A 24,377-nucleotide genomic window follows, 5' to 3' on the forward strand; every position below is an offset into this window, starting at 1 on the left:
TTCGGTCACAGGTTGGACTCGATAATCTCGGAGCTCTTTTGCGACCCGACTGATACTGTGATTCCGTGACTGACTCGCTTCAGCGAGCGCAGAAGGGCTCTGAACACGAATGTCTCTCAGCCTCTTGGGTGGACCCCGAGGCGCGTTCCCGCGCATGCGCGCAGAGGGGGAGGGGGCCGCGCCGCCGTCCTCGTGCCCGCGCAGGGGGCGGTGCTGCCGGGGCGGGGAGGGCGCGGGGCCGCGCTCGGGGGCGCGCAGCAGAAGCGGCAGCGCCCGCTCTCGGCCCGCGCCCCGCCGGTAGCGCCCGCAGAGCCGCGCCGAGACAGCGCCCGCCCGTCGTGAGGGAGCGGCAGCACCGCCGGCCCCCTCCGCCCCTCCTCCTCCACCGCCTCCTCCTCCTCCTCCGCCCTCCCCCCCGCCCCTCCTCCAGCCGGAGCGAGCGATCGAGATGGCGGCCGCCGGGGCTCTGGCGAAGCACGAGCAGATCCTGGTGCTCGATCCGCCCACCGACCTCAAATTCAAAGGTGAGGAGGGGGGACCGCAGCGCGGCGGAGGTGCGGGGGGCGGCGGGGTGTCCCGCTCTGCCCGGGCGCCGGGCCGCCTCCGGGTGCCTGGTTCCCCGCCGGCTGCCGCGGGCGGGCCGCGGTGCCGGGCGCTGCCCGCCCGCCGGGGGATGGGGGGCGCCGCCGAGCCGGCGAGCGGGATCGGCCGCCGCCATCTTGGGATCCCGCGGGGATCCGCCGTGCCGGGTGGGACCGGCCGCCCGCTCCCCGTGCTGCCCCTGCCCCCGCGCGGCCCCCCGCCCCTCCGCCGCCGTGTCACCGCTCCGCTCGCAGGCCCAGCCCTGCGGCAGCGGCGCCCGGCGACGGCGGTGTCGCTCCCCGGTCGCTGGCGGTGCGGGCTCCCTCTGGCAGCGGCGGGCGGGAGAGGCCGCGGAGCGGGCGGTGGAAGCCTTGCGGGGTTCCAGGCTTCGCGACGCTGCCCTCGCGTCCGGCCTTGTCCCACTTTCCCTTTCTGGCGCGCTGGAGCCCCGGTGCCCCCGCGGGGCTGGCGCGGCTCTGCACCATCGCTCCCCGCGCCCTCGCCCCGGCGCATCCCGGCCCCGCAAAGCGATCCCCGCCCTTTCGCCAGAGCTGTCATGGCTCAGGCGGGTTATCGGAACGTAAACAGGGAGCTCGCCTCTTCCTTGGGAGCGAGGGAGAAGGAATGCGTGCGTTTCGGAAGTTTTATGTGTGCTGCGTGCCGACCGCATGGCTGTGACCGGCGTGACGCGCTGCTGTCAAAATAGGTCCCGGTTGGTGCTGCTACCTTGTCGAGGGGGGTTTTCTGTCCTCATCAGTTAGATAGAGCCTTCCCTTTCACAACTATCAAAAATGAGTGACCCTTGGAAGGTAAAGGCATAAATAACAGCGCGATAGAACCTGTAGTTCCCAGTACTGTCTTGTGATTATATCCTGTACCTATAAGGGGCATTGAGAAAAATCTGAAAACGTTTCAGATTTAGAATCAACAATGCTAGATGGTTTTTTTAAAGCAGTTAATGTCATGTGAACTTACATTTTTAAATGTTGTGACTAGTGTCAGGGCATGTACATGCCTAATGCTGTACATGCTTCTATTTTCCACTTTTAGTAGACTCATTTTTCATTGTTTTCAAGGGATAGAGTGGAATTTATGATGTTGTAAAAATCTTCAAATGGACAACTAGAACAAATAAATGTTCATATTAGAAAAGAACACTGTATTCCCCCCAAATACTTTTGGCTGGCCTAGCATTTGGACAAATTTAACAAGCTATACTTGTTTTATTGATCCGTCGAATAATTAAAACCCACAATCTCTCTGATCACCCATATTAATTTCTTGATAGCTTCAATTTCAAATTTTTTAAATCACGCGTTCATACACAGAGTCAAAACCATAGCAGGAACTTATCTTTTTCATTTTGGTTACATACTGTTAGAATGCTGCCAGGTCTGGCTACACTCACAATTCAATATGCTGAGTTCTTACTGCAAGAATAGGTTGGAGGAAAATGCGTGATTTTTTTTTTTTTTTAATTAAAAAACTGCTTTGTCTAATTAGAATCTTTCACATGTTGAGCTCTCTTTGAGCTGGAACTAAGCCGTGTTTGTGTGATATGAAACAGTGTGTTGACAGAATAAATACTAGATTAGAAATTCTGTCAGTATGAAGCTGTTGTCAGTGATCTTTATTGTGCTGTGTGTTTATGTACTTGGAGCATGAAATGTGTATTCTTTAGGCATAAACTTTAGTTTCAGGTTAATGCATATATTAGGAAAAATTCTATAGAGCAGACTAAGCAAAACCAAAATCTGAAGTGTAATGAGACTGCAGGCTTAATACTCCATGGAAAGCACTTTCTGTGGCTATATAATTTCAGTAATATACTGTACAAAGTGCTATCAACTGAGAGAGCATTGAGTGCACACTCAATAAGTATTTTCTAACTGCTTATTATTTGGAGGTGTTTAAAAAGGTTTGTGGGCCACAAACGAATTGAGTTTTAAGTACTACATTGAAGAATACAATGTTGGCAGAAGGAAATTCTCAGTGTTACCTTTAAAAAAGTAATTGGTTAGTAAGAAAATGTATGACTTGGAATAAACATAGCTTAGTGTAGGAAAAGCATGCAACTTTGTTGAAAGAATAAAAGTATACGTTTTTTCAGTGCAGCTGGTTATTCAAAGTTTTATTTTATTGGTACAATCATCCATTATTATTGTTGACTTAATACTGATGATGGATGTGTAACAGAGATTCAGTTTAAACATTTGGATTGGACAAATAGTTTTGTTGGTTTTCTTGCCTCAGGAACTTCTAATGGATTGCTGACCTTTGGGGTAACAGTGAAATGTGATAGTATGCCCCTGTGCAAACAACAATTTAAATTAAAAAGCACATAGGGCTTATCTTAAGGAGTTGTTAACAAGGCTTTAAATTCATTGTTGCATGATGAAACTGCTTTTTTTTTAATATTGATATAACTTAATTTACTCTATAGGCAAAAATAAGCTCTATAATACATTTCTCCTTGAATTTTGTTCAGCATGACTCAAGGGGAGGTCTAAAGAACACGTCCTGTGGTGGCTAACACGTTATTTATTTCCCCTGGTGTCCAAAAGATTAGAATCCTGGTTTTATAGTGTTTTGTAGTCCTAGAAATTTAATAGTATTTTGGGTCATGGTTCCCTCTGTCCCCATGACTAGGTTTTTTTGGTTTCTGAAACTATCAGGAATATCTAAGGAAAGCGACAAAAGAAATAAGTACTTTTGATAGTGTTGTGCAAATGTGACAATGGGAAAAATTTTACTTAAAATGAGGAAACCAGGAGGCAGTTGATACACTGCATAATATCCTTTTCAGATACTCAGTATGGACCACTAGAGAATTTGTGCCCGGGTCTTCAGCCGTATTGCTCCTGTGGGTTGGCTTTCTTCTGTATTCTAATGTATTTTGTTTAGCTTCTCAAATCTGAAGGTGGTTGAGTTTGTTTAGGACAAGGATAGGAAGAATGGAAGCATGAGACACTTAAAGGCATCTGATTTGGAAGGTGGAACATCTGCTTCTTACTGGTGTCTGTGTGTCTCATGCGTACAATTGTTGTCTGTAGCTCTAGTGTAGCGGAGATTATGGTAATCTGGAGTTGGTTCCTTGTGAGTAAATACGTTTTTTTAACACTTTTTTAAAACAGTCATGGAGTTTAATAGCAGCATTTGATGCTTTGAGTTCAAAGATTTGTAGCATTTTTGTGGAAACTCAGTCTTCCTGAAGTCGAAGAAGCGAGTTTTGCAATTTTGAGTAAGATGTATTTAAATTGGTATTGGATGATGGTCCTTTTTAAAAAAACCTTTAAAAACCTTTGCTGAATCTTTAAATCAGTCATAAGATGTGTTTCCGCAACACCTAATTGAAAATCAACATTAGTTGATTTGATGAGCTTTGGAAGATTAGTAGACAGTGTTCAGAATTTGAATTTCATGTGATTCAGAGGTGTCTGACTAGCAATTGTCAGACATCATAAAAATGTCTGAATATTCTAAATTGATATCCTTTATTAAAGTTCTTGCTTACAAGTGTGTGAAATCCAGTTATGTTACCTTTGTAAACAACACAAAATAATAAGGCACACTTCCTTTAACAGACTAAAGTAAAATTTTAAGTGTGTGTGTGCAGTAAATTTTGCTTTTGATGGTTTGAGTTACTAGAAGAGATCAGTGTAAGAGGGGATATTTAATTTCTGATTATTAATCTGACTCATAATCTAGAATTGTTAGTGTTTAAAATCACCTATCAGCTGGTATATGTTCAAATGACTTCATGTGAGGTAGGGAGCACTTAAGTGTTAGGGCTTATTCTGCAATGCAGATTTCAACAACCTTTTAAATAATACAGAAATATTGCTGTAGGTTATTTTGTAATCATTACACTGCTATTGGTAACATTGAAAGCCACAGGCTATGTGTTGCTGCAAATCGAGAAGGTGGAATTTAAAAGCAAAAATAGCTCAATGTTAAATGCATCCCCTGCCCTCAAGGTCTGTTGCCAGAATTGGCCTAGGATGCCTTTTAGTGTAGGCAGAGTTTGAAGTCGTCAAATGTGATCTTACTGCTTTACTTGTGTGTGTCTTGATTATGTCAGATTTTATGCCTGTTTTCACTCTCTTCAAAGTGTCAGTAAATTTGTGATGTCCCTGTTTTCTAAGATAGGTTAAAAAAAAGGTGATTGCGATGTCAATTTTCTGGTGTCTTCATTCAGGAGAATTTTTGAGACTAAACAGTGGGAGTGCAGAGGGGAAAAACTGTTTGTAAGTGATTACTAATATAGTTATGGCTTTCTGATACTTTGAAATAATTCCACATGAGTTATTATTTTTGCTGACTGAGTGTTGCGAAGTGGCAAAGATTGAACATCCCATAGAATAACTCAGTATTCAATGTGTAGTATTTGACTTTTTTTTTTTTTTTTAAATCCAAGAGTGATTCCTTGCATTGTTTGCTCTTCTTATATATCTGTACTTCTATCCATTGTTTCATGGCTCAACTGTAATATTTCTTAGTATCTTCATTTTTTAAATTATATATATTAATGAAAGTTGAAGCACAAAATGATTTGTGAGAATGTGTTGAGGAAGAGAAAGGAAGATAATGTTTTCTACCTGGTGTTGCTTATGAGGTGGTATTATATTAATACAGTTGTCTCTACCGTTGTGTTAGACTGCATTTAAAACTGCCTTGGAAAAAGGGAGATCTGTTGATCTGTGAAGTCGTGTGTATTATAGGTGTTAGATTATATTTTGGCAGAACTAGTTTGTTATTTGTTTTAACATTCAATAATGGAATAATTTCCTGTGGTGATAGGGGTATACAGTCGTGAGGATTTGGAAGTTTTGTCCTTTACCTGCAATTTTTAGGATGTTGTTTTACTTAATATTGCCATTGCTTCACTAAACAGTGAAACACAATCTGAATCTCACCATCTTGTACTTCTGATGTGTACCAATGATTATTGGTATAAAAACTTCACCTTTACATTGTATTTAGTATAAAGTACCTACTCATGCTGCTTGTTGATAGCCTAACCAAGTGTTCTAGATCACTGTAAGACATAATTAGTAATAGTATAAAAAAAATACTGTATTATGCATGAACAGTGTACTTTTGTTCAAGGCCAGGTTGAGAAGTAGAAACTTATGATGATTGAGAGGAGCTATTTTATGCATCATTTAATAGGTCTGAATATTTAGTGCACTGACTGTCCAGTGTGGTGTTATAAATTGTTCCTGTTTTGGCTTGACTGTGGTTTGTGAACGTTTTACTTTCTGACCAACTTTGTCTATGGGAGATGTTTGTTAACCAGACCTTTGCGACCATCGTTAAAGGGTTATTACATGCTCCTCTTATAAGCCATGAATTTAAGTAGGAAAAGACTTCTGAAGAGAACTCGCTGCATTTAAAGTTGGAAAAAAACACCCTGAGTAATTAGATAAATATTACATTTTTTGGCAGTTATCAGTTTACAAGGCTCATATTGTCAGATGAGCCCCATAAGTAAGTGTAAGCTGATTTCATTAAAAAAAAATTCAGCAAAATGACTCTACTAAGATAATTCCTGATGTGCTGTTGTTGAAAATAAAAATGCAGAAACATGAGTTAGAATTTTAGTAACTTTGTTTTTCTTAAGGTAGTAAGACTTTTATCTAGTGCATAGTGATCTTGGCCTGTAGCTTGTCTTGCCTTTTAGTGTTGTTTGGTATTTTATACAGTTAATTCATGGCAATTGTGAATTATTTGGCAATGTAAATGTCATATTTTATTTTATGATTTGAAAGTCTTTAGAAATAAATGATTATGTAAATTAAATATTTTCTGTTCCGTTTCACTTATGAGTTAAGATAGTTTGCGGAATACTATCCTGATATAAGACTTCATGTGTTTAATAACATGAATAAGGAAGAAAATAAAAAGAAAAAAAAAGAAAAATGTAGTCAAATCAAAATTTTTCCCTCCTTTGTTTCTCAAAATGTGGTCTTACTTGACATAGAATCTCAATCTGACACTTAAATGCTAGAATTGATCTGACCTCAGTAGTATGTAAAGCCTCACAGGAGAGAATAGTTAAAGACATGGAGGTAAATGGAATGTGGAATAAAATGCAGCATGAGTGTCCCAGGTAGAACGTGACAGTCTGATCTAAGACCTTCTCCTCTATCTGTGTCTCTGTTATCTTCATCTCTTCTCTGTGCATCTCCTGAACAAAACCTGGTTTACCTCTGGATTTACCGGATGCCGTCACATTATTTCATAATGTCGTAGAATGGTTTGGGTTGGAAGGGATCTTTAAAGATCATTTAGTCCAGCTCCCCTCTCTGTCTGTCACTGCCATCAGTTTGCTCAGGGCACTATCCAGCCCGGCCTTGAACACTTCATGGATGGGGCATCCACAGCTCCTCTGGGCAAGGCCTTCCAGAGCCTCACCACTCATAGTGAAGACTTTCTTCCCCATATCCAATCTAGGCTTACTCTCTTTCAGTTTAAAGCCATTACCATTTGCCCTGTCACTATATGCCCTTGTAAAAAAGTAAAGTCCCATTCCAGCTCTTTTGTAGCCTCCTTTAAGTACTGGAATGCTGTTGTAAGGTCTCCCCAAGGAGTTCTTCAGGCTGAACAACCCCAGCTGTCTTAGCCTTTTGTCATAATAGAGGTACTCCAGTCCTCTGACCATCTTTGTGGCCCTCCTCTGGTTCCACACCCAGTAGTACCGTGTCTGTCTTGTACTGGGAGTCTCAGAGCTGTACACGGTTCTCCAGGTGGGGTCTCATGAGAAGGGAGGAGAGGGGAAAAATCACCTCCCTCTACCAGCTGACCCTGCATCTATTCATGGAGCCCAGGGTACATTTGTGGGCTGCAAGTGCACAGGGCCAGCTCCTACCCCCAGTATCCCCAAATCCTTCTCTACAGGGCTGCTATCAATCCATTTGTCTCCCAGTCTATACTGAAATTGGAGATTGCCCTGATTGAAGTGCAGGACCTTGTACTTGGCCTTTTTGAACCCCATGAGGTTCCCGAGGGCCCACCCTACAAACCCACCAAGGTCCCTCTGGATGGCATCCCTTCCCTCAAGTGAATCAACTGCAGCACTCAGTTGGTGTCACCTGCAAACTTGCTGAGGGTGCACTCGATCCCACTGTCAGTGAATAATATATCATTGTATAGTGATATAATGATAAAATACTGAATAGTATTTTAGTCCCAGTATGCATCCCTGAGGGATACCACTCGTTACTGGTTTTCACTTGCATGTTCAGGCATTGACTGGAAGTCTTTGGACACGACCACCCAGACAATTCCTTGTCCATCTTACAGTCCGTGCATCAAAACCGTGGCTTCCCAATTTAGGGTTAAGAATGTTGTGGGGGACTGTATCAAAGACCATATGGATGTCCAGGTGGGTGACATCTGTAGCTGTTGCCTCGTCCATTGATGTGTCCACCATGGAAGGCCACTAGATTAGTCAGGCATGATTTGCCCATGGTAAATCCATGTTGGCTGCCTCTAATTCCCTGTCTTCCATACATTTTGACATATCTTCCAGGAGAGTCTGTTCCATAATATAAATACTGATTATTTGATACACAGGTATCTGCAAAAGTACTAGTTAAGTTGCTGGTAAAAAAGCTTAGTGGAAAAACATAAGGTGGAGAAGGGACAAACTATAAAATAAGTTGCAGCACAGCAGTTGGGCTGTTGGAAGCATAATAGGACCTTTCTAAATGATGGACCAGTGTTGTGTTTGAACTTGGTTTAGTATTTTCATTAATGACCTTGGTGTGGGTGGGACTGTGGTGGTAGAGCTCATTGGTAATGCAGAGTTAGGAGATGTGATGAACACAAAAAGAAAATGTGCATTTGATGTGTGCTAATAATAGAACATTTTGCATAGAAGTGATGAAAAAGGAGTAAAACTGGAGACTAGGACTTAATCGTAGGTTTATTGTGAGTGTGACAAGTCATGAAATGGGACAAATGTGAGACTGTAATTTTGTAGTGAGGGAAGTATTAATGTCAAGGTTTGTGGCATTGATGAAGCTTTATCTGAATGCATCTCTGGCAACTGCTAGTCACATAAAATGAACCCAAATGAGAATGGTGCAAAGAAAACTTTATTAACATAAGTGAAGTATAATAGCTTTGACTTGTTAATCTTAGCAAAATGAAGATTGGAAGGGGGTCTGATTGCTGTCCATAAATACATCAGAAGAGGTACGGGGAAAAGAAAATCTCTGTAGGCTAAAGGATAGGATTGGTATAAAAATGAATTGGCTTCAAGTGGCTATGACTGTATTTAGATCATTAGAAACTAGTTGAATTTCAAATCTGAATCATGTCAGTCTGAACCAACCTTCTGAAAATCATACGGGCAAAAGTAGTTTTAAATTCATCAGATACCATCTTACAAAATATTTAGTTTCATGTGGACTTCTGAAGGCTTCTCCTAGGTCATGACTTTACAATGTCCTTGAAAGTTTGGTAGGACAGCAGTGATACCTAATTATGTACTTAAGCTAGAGCAGGTATTTCATGTTACGTTCCAGGACATTAGAATAGCTTGACTGAGATATGTGTTTAATGTCTTGTCTTTGTAAAAAGGGATGTTTGTGAATTTAAAAATCATATATGTAGGAGTAACTGCTCCATATGTGAAGTAAACTTAGTAATAATAGTTCATGGGGCATGATGTTAATTTACATGTTTAACATATTAACACTATGATGCTAATGTGACCATTAAGTGTAGCAGACCAGTGAAAGTAGAAACCGGTTTTTAATTCGAATGTCTACTGGCCATCTGTTAGACACGTTCCAAGTTACACCTCAAGTTGGAACTTGAGCTGTTTCTGTAGAAGTGAGCTGACTGATCCTGGGAAGCGTGGCTGCTTTAGCTCAGCTCAGTACTCTGTCCTGAAGTTGGTAAGGGAATGGAGTTTGTGGTCGTGTCTGATCAACAAGACTGACTAAATGTAACATTTATTTGAAGCAGGTGTTTGTTTTCCTGAGTGACTGTAGGATGTACTTGTACTTGGCTTTCAGAAATCTAGGAAGACTTTATCCTAGTAGAATTAAGAGCTACCAGTTTAAGTAGGCTCTTAATGTGTGGCAGAAAGAACAGTGTAACCAGATAAAAATAAATAGCAAGTAAAGAATTCACCATTTTATGAAGGTTAAGTTTAAGTAACAAACATGCCTTTGATGTTAGTAACATGACATTTCTGTAGTAATGGTACTCTTTCAGTTGGAAAAATATGAAGAATAGACATTTATGACTAAATTGGGCCTAGACTGCTAGATTTTAAAGCTTAAGCTTAGTACCAGCAGTAATATCTTTGTATGAAGTTATTCCATGTTATACCATCTTATTTATCTGGTGTTTTGTTGTTAAGGCTAAAGAAACAGCTGTTCATATTTAAATGCAGGACAATCTCCATTTAGTCTGTATTTTATCTAATATACAGAGCAGATAATGTTCTCTTTACCGGAATTCCCTGGTAATGATATGTGGCTGTACTTTACCCTTGAGATAGATGCTTATTGCATTTTTGCTGTGGTTTATTAGCTACTGACAACATTTTGGTAACAAGCTGGAATGAATAAGTTTTGATCCCGAAAGAAAGTGTAAGGAAAGTAATTATTTTGTCTGCTTTGAAATGCCACTGTATTGTATTTTTGTCATTTCTCTGTCCAAATGGCAAGCAGAAGGTTTCAGCTCCCATTTCTCTTATACCAGCTTCCAGTAAAGCATTCTACCAGCACCTGCACAAGCACCTCTAATAAGCTGTGTAGCCGTATGGAACCTCTGCCCCTTTGACAGAGGAAGATGTGCTATTTTAGGATTCAAAAATGGGCATTGCCTCAGCATTTTTTAGAAAGAAAAATCTCTGATAGACACAGCATCAGCATGGATGCTGACAGCATGTCATTGTGGGGTGCTCAGATAAAATCTGATGTTACCCCTGGTAAACAGTGCTAGCCTAGAGTCAGCCTTCAGGAATTGTGGACATTGAGGTGTGTCAGCTTTCCTATAAAGCCCCTTTTGCATTCTAAATGTTACATGCAAGTTGATGATAAAACTAACTATTTCTCAAGTGCCAGGGTAGAATAAGAAATTAAAGATTCTGTAATACTGTTCTAATGTATGAATATCTTCCTGAAAGCTATGGTTATTTGTAGGTATTATTAATCTTGCACCTCATACACTGATTATATCTGATCATTCAGACCCATGTTGAAGTATTAATCCATGAAACCTAAGCCATTATGCTTCATAGACCATGAATAATTGTAATGTAGGTGATTTGTTAGAGTTGGGATTTTTCTTCCAGTTGGAGAAGGTATTTGAATGGAAGGTATTGAAGGTATTTCAAGAGGAAGGAGTTATTTATGTTCATTGACAATGCATGTTATGTGTTCTCTTCAGGTTTTATTCACAGAAGTCTGAATATTAATTTCTTAAAACTAATTTATGGAAATAACATTCTACTCAATTTCTTTTGTGTTGGCTGTGTCATCTATGCTTTTTTCAGAAAGCCTATAAAGTTAAATTTTGAGCAATTAAGTGCTTCGTGTGTATTTTAAGAATAGTTTTCTTATCTGATAGTCCAGGTAGTTTTGACTCACCACAGAACACAAATATTTCTCATTTTTAGATGTCTTTCCTTCAGTACCTTTGGTGGAAGATGATCAGGTCAAGGAATACTTAAGCAAACTGGACCTAATAAGTCCATGGACCTTGATGGAATGCATGCACAAGTGTTGAGGGAGCTGGCGGATGGAGAAACAGGCTGACAGGAACCTTTTGAAGTTCCAAAAGAAGTGCAGAGTCCTGCAACTGGGAAGGAGCAATACCTGGGCAGTGCAGGCTGGGATTTGACCAGCTGGAGAAGCAGCTTTGCAGAAAAGGCCCTGGGAGTCTTGGTGGACACTGAGTTGATGGTAAACTGGTGATGTGCCCTTGCTGCAAAGAAGGCCATGGTATCCTGGACTGCATTAGGAGTGTTGCCAGGAGGTTGAGGGAGGTGATCCTTCTCCTCTGCTCAGCGCTGGTGAGGCCACAGCTCGAGTGCTGGCTCCATTTCTGGGCTCCCTACGACAACAGAGACATTGGACATATTGAAGAGAGTGCAGCGAAGGGCCACAAAGATGATGGACTGGAGCATCTCTCCTGTGAGGAAAGGCTGAGAGAGCTGGGACTGCTCTGCCTGGAAAAGTGAAGGCTGGGGAGGATCTTATTGGCAAATACCTGAGGGGAGGGTGCAAAGAGGACAGTGCCAGGCTCTTTTCAGTGGTACCCAGTGGTGGGACCAGAGGCAATGGGCACAACTTGAAACACAGGAGGTTACCTCTGAACATCAGAAAACACTTTTTTACTGTAATGATGACCAAGCACAGGCACAGGTTGTCTAGGGAGGCTGTGGAGTCTCTGTCCTTGGAGATAGTCAGAAGCCTCCTGGATGTGGTTCTGGGCAACTGGCTCTGGGTGTCCCTGCTTGAGCAGGTCTCAGATGACCTCCAGAGGTCCCTTCCAATCTCAGTCATTTTGTGATTGCTCTGTCAAATGATAGGAAAGAAAAACAATTAAGTTTTGACCTAATTAAAAAATTCCTTATTACATCATACAAATATACTACATAAAAATATAGGTTACATGGGGCCATGTTAATTTAACTTTTCTTTATTCCATTGTTACTTTTGATTTCGGCAGAGCGAGCTGATGGAGACCTTACTCTGTTCTTACCAGGTCTATCCTAAAAGTCAGTTAACTTGTTCTCAAAATTTGTCTTTTTGGGTTTACAGTAATACTGCTAGTTTTGATCCTGCTTGCTTGAACTCATTTCTCATTCATTAGGGCTCAAACTGTCAAATGCAGTAAAATGATGTTTCTTTGTCTGCCCAGCCTGACTTTATTGTGCACCTAAAGAAAACTACCTTGCCTGAAGTTTGTTTTGGTGAAGGTGCCTTGAAGTGTTCTGTATATTTCAAGGGCTCTTGGGATTTCAAAGGTGATGCAGCAGTTGTGAAAAAACAGCATTCCACTTAAAGCATATAATCCCAATTGAAGTTAATACTGTATCTTACACATTTTAAGGAGTTTGGATTCCTTTTGCCAGTCTGTGTACTTTTTAATGTGTACTTATATTGTTTTTAGATGTGGCTGAATATATCACTTGACCGTGCCAGTTTACAGCTTAAATAAACTTTAATTCAGTGCATAAAATAGAGTGCTTTCTGGCAGTCAGCTTAGGTGTTGGCTTTTGTAACAGCTACAGTTCAATGTCTTAAATTGAAGAGGGCAATATGCTTAACACTTAAGCTGTTTCGTAAAGTGCTGTTGATTTTGTTTAATAATGCATGCTCATTTTTGTGCAACTCTGTACAAGTGATCTGCCTTCTAATTATAAAAGATTTTATGTAATTTGATAAAATTATGATTTCTCCTTATCCAGTTTTAGGTAGAGGTGATATTTTAAGACAGACTCTGTGTGTACATCATGAAAGCCTTGTTGATTTTAAATGGAACTTCTTGCTAGCTAAACCTGCGTGGTTCTCAGAAGTGCTTTGTTTGCTCTGTAGTGCCCAGAACTAGAGATCCTGACATTGGTCTCTCACCTTACCCAAGGGGACCACAGCCTAAGGAGGTTTGTCTAAGGTCTTCCTTCCTGCTCTAGAAAGGCATATTCACATCATTTTTCTCCTAGTGTTTGACCATCTCAGATGGTAGAAGGATGAGTTTTGGAGCTGAGAGAGTGGACATGTTAATTTGAAGAGAAAACGACACTGTTGATTAAACAGATCTCTGTATAGGTCCTACCTATCCAGTAATACGTAGTATTTTGGTTTTACTGCAGCATAACTGGCAAGTTTGTGGCAAACTGGGAAGCTTGACGCTGTGTTTCAGCAGTGGAAACTGGCTCTGCAGAATCTGTGGCATTTCTTCCTGCCCACTAGTTGCTGTAGTCCAAGATGTGTAGTTGCCAGAGGCAACTCTGGCAGTAATGTTGCAGTAACTGCACTGCAAGATTGCTGAAGTAGAAATTCAGCACATAATGTTTTTGGACATGTCCGGTGTTTCTGACTATGATTAGGCAGTTGTCTCTCATTCCTTTCTAAGTCAAGATAACAGGAAAACTTGTGGCATGGATTGCCAGTGCTCTGTTCAAAATGGTTGGAATAACCTGGCACTCTCACAGTTTTTATTCCAGGAAGATGATGTAATTGGTGTCTTGAATTTACACTACTAAGGAAGTTGCTGAACCCCCTGTCCCTTTTAAAGTAACTGTAACTGGCAGAGGTTGTTGGATTGAAATTACAGGTTTATAAAGCAATGATCTCCTGTCATTAGACATCATAGTTTATCATCTGTATAGCTTGAGGATTTGGTTAGTTGAATTACCACAGCTTCTAAAAACCCTAGTTGTGGATCCAGAAGTCTGTTGTATTAAGTTGTACAAATACAGGATGAAGGAAAGTCTAAAGCTTTTGTATGGTGTGTACAGTTAGACATGAGCCTGTCTGAGGTTTAAGTGCTTAAATAAAAACCTGTTTTGGCCCAGGTGTCATGCAAGAAGCAGGTGAGATGCTATTTTTGAGATTATAATGCTGTCCTAGTATAGCTGAATGTTTTCTGAGATGAAGTGGGCGTGCATTTGTCCATTTTGGTGCGTGTGCAGAATGTCTGTATCCATTTCGCCTGTTCTTTTCCTTGTTTAGATGCAGTCTGTGTGGTGTGATCCAAAACATTTCTTCCTGGTTCTCTCCCCATCCTGCCCCTTTTTTTTTCTCTAGCAATGGTCATGAATAAGGGTTTTGCACTTAGGCTTAGTTCCAGTTTGTACTTTATTTCCCCACTCCCCTAGAGGTAGTGGTATTTATGTTTGTGTGATTGCAAACTCCAGAATCCTCTTCAGGTGTTGCACAGTTTCTTTTTCGAAGGATATGTCATGCTAATTTAGATTGTGTGGCTCCTCTGAATGGTAATAGATTTTTTTTTTTTCTAATTTACCATCCTCCTGCTCCCACCTGTCCATGCTCCAATACACACTGTCAATATGCCACTAAACTACCAAAACAGCTGGGTTCTGCAGGAACAGTGAAATTCAGTCATCTTTTCCTTTTGTACAGCAGTTTGTTACCACCTCTTGATTAAATCTGATGGTTGAGGTCTTGAGAGACTTTAAACAGCTTTTTTTATTAAAGCTTTTAGAAAGCAGGTGAAAGGTAAAGCTGTCAGAAGGGTGCTCTAGACCTTGGAAGAGATTTCAGTCCCCTCTGAAAGAGATGTCTGATGCTAAAAAATGTCCCTGAGCTAAAAGCTTTCTTTTTTGTGAAGTATCCAGGAAATGCAAAGGAGGCCACTGCATTCATGTACCTGGGGAAGAAAAGCAGATTTCTTCTAATTATCTGAGGTATTAAAGCTGACAGTAAATATCAGAATAATCTGAAGAGTATTTTGAATCCTATCTCATTATTAGACACTTTAAAAAGGCAGGCATGAGGAGACCTTTCATGTCTCAAAAGAAACATAACATCTTTTATTTTGGCTTAAAAACCAGTTTATCATCAGTTTATAAATTCATAGCTGCTTTGTCTTGAAACAAGCTGTTTTTGAATAGTATAGCTTCTTTTCTCCATCACTGTGCCTTTCAAAATGAGCCTTTGAACTGTGCCTTTTTTCTTTTGTGCAAAATATCCTTAGTAGAAGTAGTTGTGAAGATTGAGAAGCAGAGCTTCTCACGTTGCCTAGAGTTGCAATTAAAAAAAAGCAACCCCCATCACTGAAAGCCGTATTCAAGGTGCTCTTTACCTCTAGGCACTGCAAGAGCAGTGGTTATTAGATGGCTAATAGCCCAGGTGGCTGTTAGTAAAACTCCCAAAATAACTTCCTCAAAAATGTGTGTGTAGCTTGAAAAACATAAATGTTTGGTGTTTTATGAGTGTATCACCAGTCTTAGATTTAGAGTATTCAGCTGCCTGATTTTAGTTCAGTTTGCGGTGTGGGTGATGGGAGCTGTTTTAAGTCACACTCTGTAAGTAAAGGCAACTGGATCCTTCAAGAACCATCAAGACACAAGTGGCAGAAAACTTTGAAGTAGTTTTGTAAATCTTCCTCTTGGGGACTGTGTCAAATTTGCTTGGACTTGAGAGGGTTTTTTCATCCACCATATAAAGTCAGATTAAAGTGAAGTTTCAGACAAGTAATACCAATTCCTGTTTTCTCAAAAGAGCCTCATTGAATATAAACCTAGCTCACATGTATCTTCATCTACATGTCAGTATTCTGGTTCTCAGTAATTATCTTTTTAGTTCTTTATTGATTTGTATCTTGATGTTTTGTGTTAAGCATCTGTTTATCACTCTCTCAAAATCAAGGATTTGGAATGAGGTATAGAAACAAAGACATCAGTGAGCCCTCTAGTGTAGTAACATCTCTGATAGTAGCCAGAGCTATTTCCTTTAGAGTAGTGCAAACGCCTCTGTGGAATAAGATGTTGACTTCTGTGGAAAAACATTGACTTCCTTTGTCTCATGCAATTAGTGGTTTTGTTGTACATTAGCACTTATTCATATAACATATTTTTCATTGAATTTAATCTAAAGGTTGCTTTCTTCGTAGTTTTTTAATAGGAAAGTTGTAATGTTTTCAATACTGATGAAAATTATTTTGTAGTAATTTAGTAATTTTAAACAACTGTAAAGGTTCTCAAAAGTTAAGGTACACATGAAATATTTTTGAATATATTTCATGTTCGTATGAAATACCATTTTCTAAGTTACATTCTTCTAAAGCCTGTGCAGTCTTGCCTTCAGATGACACGAGCATAAGGGAGATTAACACAGCTCAGAATGCTGTGAACATTACTTACTTTTTGTGCAATTACTGAGTGGCGTGGAGGTGATCCCTGTTGGAAGATGTGCTTTTGCAGCTTGACATTGAAATGATGCCTCTTGTTCCATCCAGTCTTGGAGGGAATTCCTATCCTGCTGGTTTAACATAAACTCAATTTAGAGAGTACACTGCACGGAATACGTAAATACAGCAACTACAACTTGGTTTTTTATGAATCAGTTAGAATATATTCATATGCAGAGTATCATCTCTCTTGCTTATTTTGAGTTTAAAAGATGAGGTTGATGCCTCGTTCTGTCAACTTTATAGGAGCTCAGAAGCCTACAGAAGTTGAAATCTCAAGAGCAGTTATTATATTTCAGTATCAGTGTTTTCTTTCTTTAAACAGTTGAAAGAATTCCAAAGGATGTGTTGCTTCTACTCCTAAAGAAAAATTGAGAAAAATTTACTTTTGTATATGACCTTTACCTTCTAGGTATTCCAAATGTTAAGAATGATTTGGTAAAATTAGCATATATATAAATTACTTGCGTCAGAGTTACTTGTTCATTGCTGTCATGAACATTATTATAACTAAGGTGATAGAGCATGCTTTGCATGTAACACAGTGTGTGTGCCTACCAGATGCATGATTTAACTCGCTTTTAGAAGTTTGTTGGCATCAAGTTATATTTTAAGAGTTAGTTGTACTGTATAAACAGATTTCTTTTCCAGAGATACATGTATATTTAAAAAAGAACCACTTTTTTTTTTTTCAGGTCCCTTTACAGATGTAGTAACTACAAATCTTAAACTACGAAATCCATCAGATAGAAAAGTATGCTTCAAAGTGAAGACCACAGCACCTCGCCGATACTGTGTGAGGCCCAACAGTGGAATTATTGACCCAGGATCATCTGTAATTGTTTCTGGTAAAAACAAATATATACAGTTTTAGATTACATGCTTTTAAGGCCTTTAATAAAAGTTCTGTAATGCTTGATCTTAAAGACTATTTGAAGATATCAGGTTTTTTAAAAGTTAGTTTAAAAGTAGAACTGTTTCCCTTCATTATGTGATGGCAACCTGATGTAGAGCTGCAATGATATGGTAAAAAATGTTCCATATAGAAATATTTGCCATTTGTCACATTTATCTGTGGCTCTCTGAAAGGCAGAAAAGAAAGTTGGAAATGGTCAGTGACATTAACAGTACCTTTGCTTCAGACTGCTATGTTCATGAATCTTGAAGTAGAGCACTGCTTGGCTGCTCTGATCTGTTTAAAGTATAACATTTCATAGTTCATTGCATTTTAAAAAAATTCATGTACAATTGTAGGCTAGTTTTTTTGACTGTAGTATTGGTCCCTGAACTCTGTTGTTTCATAATTCTTCCATTTATCACAGTAGTTTGTGCTAAGGGGCAATAATTAAATTGCTTTTAAAAAATAAGAGTTTCTGTTGGTTTGGATATGTGGAACAGTTTGTAACCCTTCCATTTGAAAAATCTAGTACGTTTCACTATAGAGACATTCTCCTTATCCTGGTGGGTGGTATTTTTATTTTGGTTGGATTTTGGTTTGGTTTGGTTTGGTTTTTTTTGGTGAGGGGGTTAAAAAAAAGAAGTTGTACTTTTCAGCAGAGTGTAGCCCTGAAGCCAGGCAGTGTTATCTTTTTTTTTTTTTTTTTTTTTTTTTTTTTTTGCATGATCCTCCATGTGGGTTTGGTTTGCATACTTCATACTGACAATTTTGATAACTGATTTTGATAACTGGATGTCTAATAGTCTAATCCTGTAATGGACTGTAAGTCCAGAAGATGAGGTCTTAATAATGTGGGAGTGGACATTGTCAAGAAAATGGGAAAAGACTAGATATCAGTCTTCTGATTTGACAAATGATTTTCATAGGTCATTCTGCTGATGATGTTGAGATAGACTCTCTAGAAAAAGGGGATTCTAAAACCAGTATTAGGTGAAAAACTTTTTATTTCTCTGGACCTGCCATATTTCCCAGCTTGGAGAGAGGGGAATCCCCTTTTTATAGGCTATGGTCTTGTAGAGATCCTGTAGGCTAGGTTGTAGAGATCACAGGCAAGAGGTCCAGCATCCTGTGGATGAAAGATCATTTTACTGAGAATTGGTTTAAGATATAGTCAAAAAACCTGCTTTATTTCCAGCTACGAGTTACAGCCATTTTGTCCTAGCTGTCTGTTTGATCTGGTGTCCGGGATCTTTCCAATGGGTCATCATACATCACAGTCTTGATAGGCTTTCCCTTCAGGGATTTGAATAGACTGAAGGATTCCATCCTATGTGTTTTCATAGTTACAATCATCCTTTTAATGCTTTAAATATTTTGGCTTTTTACATGAGTCAGTAGTGGAGCTGTAAACAATATTTCAGCTTCAGGATCACCAATAAAGGGAAACAGTGTCATACTGCTCGACTTTTCAGTTTGCGTAGCAGGGAATCTTTGATATGCCTATTTCTGTATTACTGGATTCTCATGCAGTTATTCAACTACAGTGACCCCAAAATGCTTTCAAGTTGTTTAGTTATAGTGACTCCACAGTGCTTTTCAGAATTGAGTTCTTTTCCCCAAAGTGTCAGCTTCATCTTTTTGTTTTTAAGCATATAATTTCTTTCGGATCACTTGGTAAACTAAATCCACAGATTATTTTTCTAGTGACCCACTTTATCTCATCAGTCTCTCAACTGAATGTTTTCAGTGCTGAGTCATCTTTCATATAATTAAAAATAGATTTCTCTCACATTGTTGTGCAGAGAGAAATAACTATAGGATACTGTGGGCTGAAACTCTTATGTTCAAAACTAAATGTTGAGATAGTGTTAGCTGTCTTCAGCCTGTTTAGTGCATCGTGCTGATTCAGAGCCAAGTCAGTTTTTAATTTCATTGTGGGAGATGTGATTTTAGTCATTTGAAGGAAGTCCACGGACAATTTTTATCATTCAGTTGTGAATCACTAAGTAACCTTCTTCAGCCATGTGTATTCATTTTTTCCAAACCCACTAATTTGATAAGACCTGTTGTTCTTTACCTTGATGCCTACATTTACTATTTATTATCACATCATGTATTGCTTGTTGTTACCTTGTTAACAGCAATTTCTTGTTGTTGATTTTTCTTTTCATAATACAGCATGTTACTCTTCTTCTTTCACATCTTATTACTGTTACTTTTACTGTTCTTCCTTCTGCTTCTGTGTTCTTCTAGCTATATCAGTGTTGCTGCTACAGTTTTTTCATTGCTGTAAAATAGGTACACGTATAGATACCTAATACAGGAGTCCATGTAATTTTTTTAATATTTTTCTGAAACCGCTTCAACTTCTCTTTTAATTTTGTATGAAGATATACTGAACTGGAATTCCCATTCTGTGGAAGACAAGTGTACGTACACTGCCAAATAATTAATCTTTTCAGTTCACTGAGCCCTCATCCTCTGGTAGACCAAGTTGCAAGTGTACCTACAGACACGTATTTAGGTGTAATTTTTCTTTTGTCTCACTCATGGGACCTATTTGTTCATATTTGTATATGAAATGTTTTTTAGCTATAGTAATTAGAGAAATAATTATGTCAGCTACACCAGACTCTGACGTCTCAGTACCTGTTGCTACAGTGTATGTCTACTCTATTTTCAACATTGCCTTTGCATTTTAACTTTCAGTGGTTGTTCAGTGAAGAGCAAATCTAAAGTGGATAGCATGGTTGCTACAGGGATTAGCTGAAGAATCACAGTTTTATGCTTTATTTTTTCTTTGGAACAGTAATGCTGCAGCCTTTTGACTATGACCCAAATGAGAAGAGTAAACACAAGTTTATGGTACAAACAACCTATGCACCACCAAATATTACAGATATGGAGGCAGTGGTAAGTAAAAATGGAGTAAAATAACTTGTGTATTTTTTTTTCTTAAAAATCTATGCTTAGCTGTAAATGATTCATGTTTTTGCAGTTTCTTTTTGGAGAAGAATTGGGTTTTCTCTGAACAAGGGTGACTTCATATGTGATTCAGGATTTTTAATATGAAATACAAGGTCAGTTCTTAGAACTTGCCTAGTGAAGTTATTGAATGGAAATAGTAGTGAATCTAAGGTACAGTCAGGTCAGTTCAGTGTGAAAATATGTACATGTTGTACCTTATATGCAGCTAATTTAAAGGGGATAAACAGATTGTATTTGAAGGAATCAAGAGTATATTTGAACAACAAGCCTGAAGCTGTATGAAATGGGTGCATTTGGTATGAAAAGTGTTTTAGTGAAATGTTGAATGGGATTATAATGAATTAAAACATTTCAAGACTAAGATGTGTCTTTCTACAAGATACCAAGTGACTAAAGAGGACATAAATGATAGAAAACATGTTCTGTGTTAAAAGAACGTGTTGTAGATTCATTTCTTAGGCAGAGTTGGTCTGATCTGGAAAAAAGGTTTGTGCTTTTTGCTTCAGAAGTAGAGCAGCTGTTTCTGACATTACTGGCTGGCTGCAATGGGAATGAAGCCTTTGGTTGTCAGAACAAGCCTTTTAGGGTGCATGTGGACTCCCGTAAGTGTGTATTTTAAGATGGAGGTCAACGATGCTTCTGTCTCTGTAAACTGTTGTAAGGAATGTCTGGGTTTACACAAGTACATTTGATGTTCTCTCAAGGCAGAGAAGGAGAGGGGAAACAAAGAATAAAGATGAGGTTTTACAAATCACTGAAGACCACTAGAGCTTTCAGGTTTAGGCTCTGTCCCCTTCTATGAAGGGAGAGAGTACTGTGGCATCACTCTTCACTGAAAACAGTGGAAACCTTTTAGATTTTGTGAAGCTTTTGAGATACGTAGCTAGAAAGTTAGCATCTGTCTTCCTTGTTGGTCTGGTTTAGTTTTTCTTAATATGCTGTAATAGCTCTTGGTTATGTGTGGTAAATGAAGCATAGCTATTTGGTGAGGATGTAAAAATCAACTTTAGAAATACCTTTCAAATAACTTCTTTCTTAGTGTGTTCAAGTATAGAATACTGAGAAACAGATCTTGCAGAAAATCGGTAATTGTAGTTCTACGTTACTGTGCAACTAATGCCACTGGAAAAAAAAGAAGAAAAAAATTATAGGAAGGATGCTATGAAAAACCTGAATGTTCGAGTCTGTAACACCTACAGTTCCAAGGTAACTGTAGAGGACCTATTAGAAAAATTACTGCAGACTTCAGATTAGTCTCTGAGCCTAAAGATTTAAGGAAACTACATGACGTATGCTTTGAAAGGTGATTGTCAGTTGAGCAGAGAAATTCTAGCATATTGCAGTTATTTAACTATATTGATAAGCATTGGAATTTAAAATGTTTTTTATAAACAGCTTTGAAAAATTCTCTAGGCCCAAATTGTTATGTAATATGCAGTAAAAGGAGGAAGTGGTTAAAATCTAAAATATGAAGAACTAAAGAAATTTACTATGGAACAAATATAGAGTCACTAAAAAGTGTCTTTCAATCTTTTGTTTAAAATTGGTGCTTCCAAGATGGAATATAAGAAATACGTTTACTGAGGCATAATAGAACTTCCTTCTCAAACTGACTCAGGTGGTACTTGTTTCTCATTGTGTGTTAAAGAAACTGCTGCATTGTCCCCTCCCTGTCCCATACAAACCTCTGATGGATCCATCCTTACTTTCAGTTTACTCTCTTTAATTTCCAGACTTGAGTAACCATTTCTGGCTTTTGTTGCTTCACAGTAATCAATGTGAACAAAAAGCATAGTTCTTAAGCAAGTTTGAAAGTTGCAGCTAGGGTAAGGATAGTATCCAGCTGTAGAGGAGGCAAGTACTAAGAGCAAGCTTATGAACTGTTCAGATCTTTGCATGAGTCTAGCAAGTTAAGTAACTCTATTAATTTTTGTCTTAGTGGAAAGAAGCAAAACCTGATGAGTTAATGGACTCCAAATTGAGATGTGTGTTTGAAATGCCCAACGAAAATGATAAACTGGTAAGTAAGGGGTAAGAAATTACCATACACTGACTGATAGGATCCCACAGAAATTTGAGGGGTTTTTTAACCTGTCTGATTTAATGATTAAATGGATCGAAGGAATTTGTACTAAATTAGACAGGAGGGGTGTTCAGTATATGACTTTTTAAGGATTCATAGAATCATATAGCAGCCCAGTTTTAAAGGGACCTTGAAATACCATCTAGTTCAACCTTTTCTCTGAAAGGGAGCATGCTGTCCAACCACATCTCAAAAAACTCCATCAGTGGAGACTAGTGCCAGAAATTATTATTCTTTTTTTACTTTTATTATTGATTTTCTGTCAGACTTCAAAAAAAAAAAGAAAAAAAAAGAAAATCTTCGATACTGCATACCGTGAAAAGCAAATTGCATTGTTTTCTTTATAAAGTATTAAATTATTTTCAATTTTAAAAATACTGTTTCTAATTCAGTTGAATTAGAGAAGAAAGTACCGATTAGGAATTAATGCATGCTTTGGGAATCCTAAGTGCATTTTTATAAGGTAGTGGTAAAGACAAATAATCAGACAAAAAAAAAGCCTATTGCCTCTTTCATGCTCTTGCCTTCAGACAGAATCTATTCTGGTTGTGTAGGAGATGACAGTTGTATATAGATTGAAGATGTCTGTTTTGTGTTGCCTGATATTTGGAATAATAGTTAACTGTCAGTTGCCTAGAAGTTTTGCAGAATATGACTAAATTCTTAAACATTAACGTATTTTTTACCCTCATACTTGAAATTCTGATTTACGGAATCTTAATACTGTATATCCTTTTTCGGGGGGGGGGGTGGGAAGGTGGGGTTTTTTGCTGCTTAAGTAGGATTTCTGTTAGCAACCTTACTGCCTTTATGGCTTTGAGATTTTTTTTTTTTTTAGTACTGTCCAGAGTTTATGATAGTTTGTAAGGCATGTATAGGGGTAAATAGCATGAATGCATGCATGTAAAACCATGATCCAGGTACTAGACAAATGAAACAGGGGAGAGAAGCATTGCTGGACCTGTTTTTCACCAGTGTGGATGAGCTCATTAAAGAAGTTAAGGTTGGAACAACCTGGGCTGTAGTGACCATGCCCTGGCTGAGTTCATAATCTCAAGGAACATGGACCTGGTAAAGACCAAGACCCTGTGAGACTTCACCTGAAGTCCTGAGTCCAGCTCTGGGGACCTTGGCACCGGAAAGATGTGAACCTGTTGTAGAGGGTACAGAGGAGGGCTGTGAAGATGATCAGAGGGCTGGAGCCCTCCTAGGAAGATGGGATAAGGGAGCTGGTGTTGTTCAGCCTGGGAAAGAAAAGGCTTCAGGGAGACCTCATTGCAACCTTCCAGTACTTAAAGGGGGCTTATGTAAAAAAAGGAGAGTGACTTTTAACACAGACAGATAGTGATAGGACAAGGGGGGAACAGTTTTAAACTAAAAGAGGAGAGATTTGGATTAGATGTTTGGAGGAAATTCTTTACTCAGAAGGTAGAGAGGTTCTGGAACAGGTTGTCCAGAGAAGCTGTGGTTGCCCCGTGCCTGGAAGTGCTCAAGGCCAGGTTGAATGGGGCTTTGTGCAACCTGACTAGAGGAAGGTGTCCTTGCCCATGGCAGGCGTGTTGGAACTAGATGATCTTTAAGGTCCCTTCCAACCCAAACCATCCTATGATTCTGTGTTTTTGAGCAGAGCTGTGGGAACTAAATTTTAATTTTATTTTTTGCTATTTCACAGCTTTTTATGTGACTTTTCACTAGTATTCAAAGTTACTAATGTGTATCTCAGATGCTGTGAGATTTAAATGTCATGTTTGTTCAGTACTCTATAATCCCTCACTAAAAGGTGCTGTAAGTGCAAAACATTTATGTCATACGTAATTCATAGGAGTTTGTGAGAAGATCTGTTTTGTTTTTACTTTGTTTTGTTTCTTACTATTGCAGGATTACTTTCTTCATTTTATTTTTCCCCCTCAAGTTCAAATGCTG

At 39.1% G+C, this 24,377-nt stretch overlaps 1 protein-coding gene across 1 annotated transcript in view; it reads left to right on the plus strand.

Annotated features, from left to right (window-relative positions):
- The first annotated feature begins 237 nt into the window (after positions 1-237).
- The window catches only part of VAPA (VAMP associated protein A), a 28,238-nt gene continuing 4,098 nt past the window's right edge, over positions 238-24,377 (plus strand). Inside the window, exons 1-4 of the mRNA XM_032686345.1 lie at positions 238-524; positions 17,181-17,333; positions 20,193-20,296; positions 22,311-22,391. Coding sequence (XP_032542236.1) covers positions 449-524; positions 17,181-17,333; positions 20,193-20,296; positions 22,311-22,391 — 414 coding nt within the window. The 5' untranslated portion in view covers positions 238-448. The remainder of the gene's footprint in view (positions 525-17,180; positions 17,334-20,192; positions 20,297-22,310; positions 22,392-24,377) is intronic.

Source organism: Chiroxiphia lanceolata, chromosome 1 (assembly GCF_009829145.1).
Source record: "Chiroxiphia lanceolata isolate bChiLan1 chromosome 1, bChiLan1.pri, whole genome shotgun sequence".
NCBI classification, from domain to species: domain Eukaryota; kingdom Metazoa; phylum Chordata; class Aves; order Passeriformes; family Pipridae; genus Chiroxiphia; species Chiroxiphia lanceolata.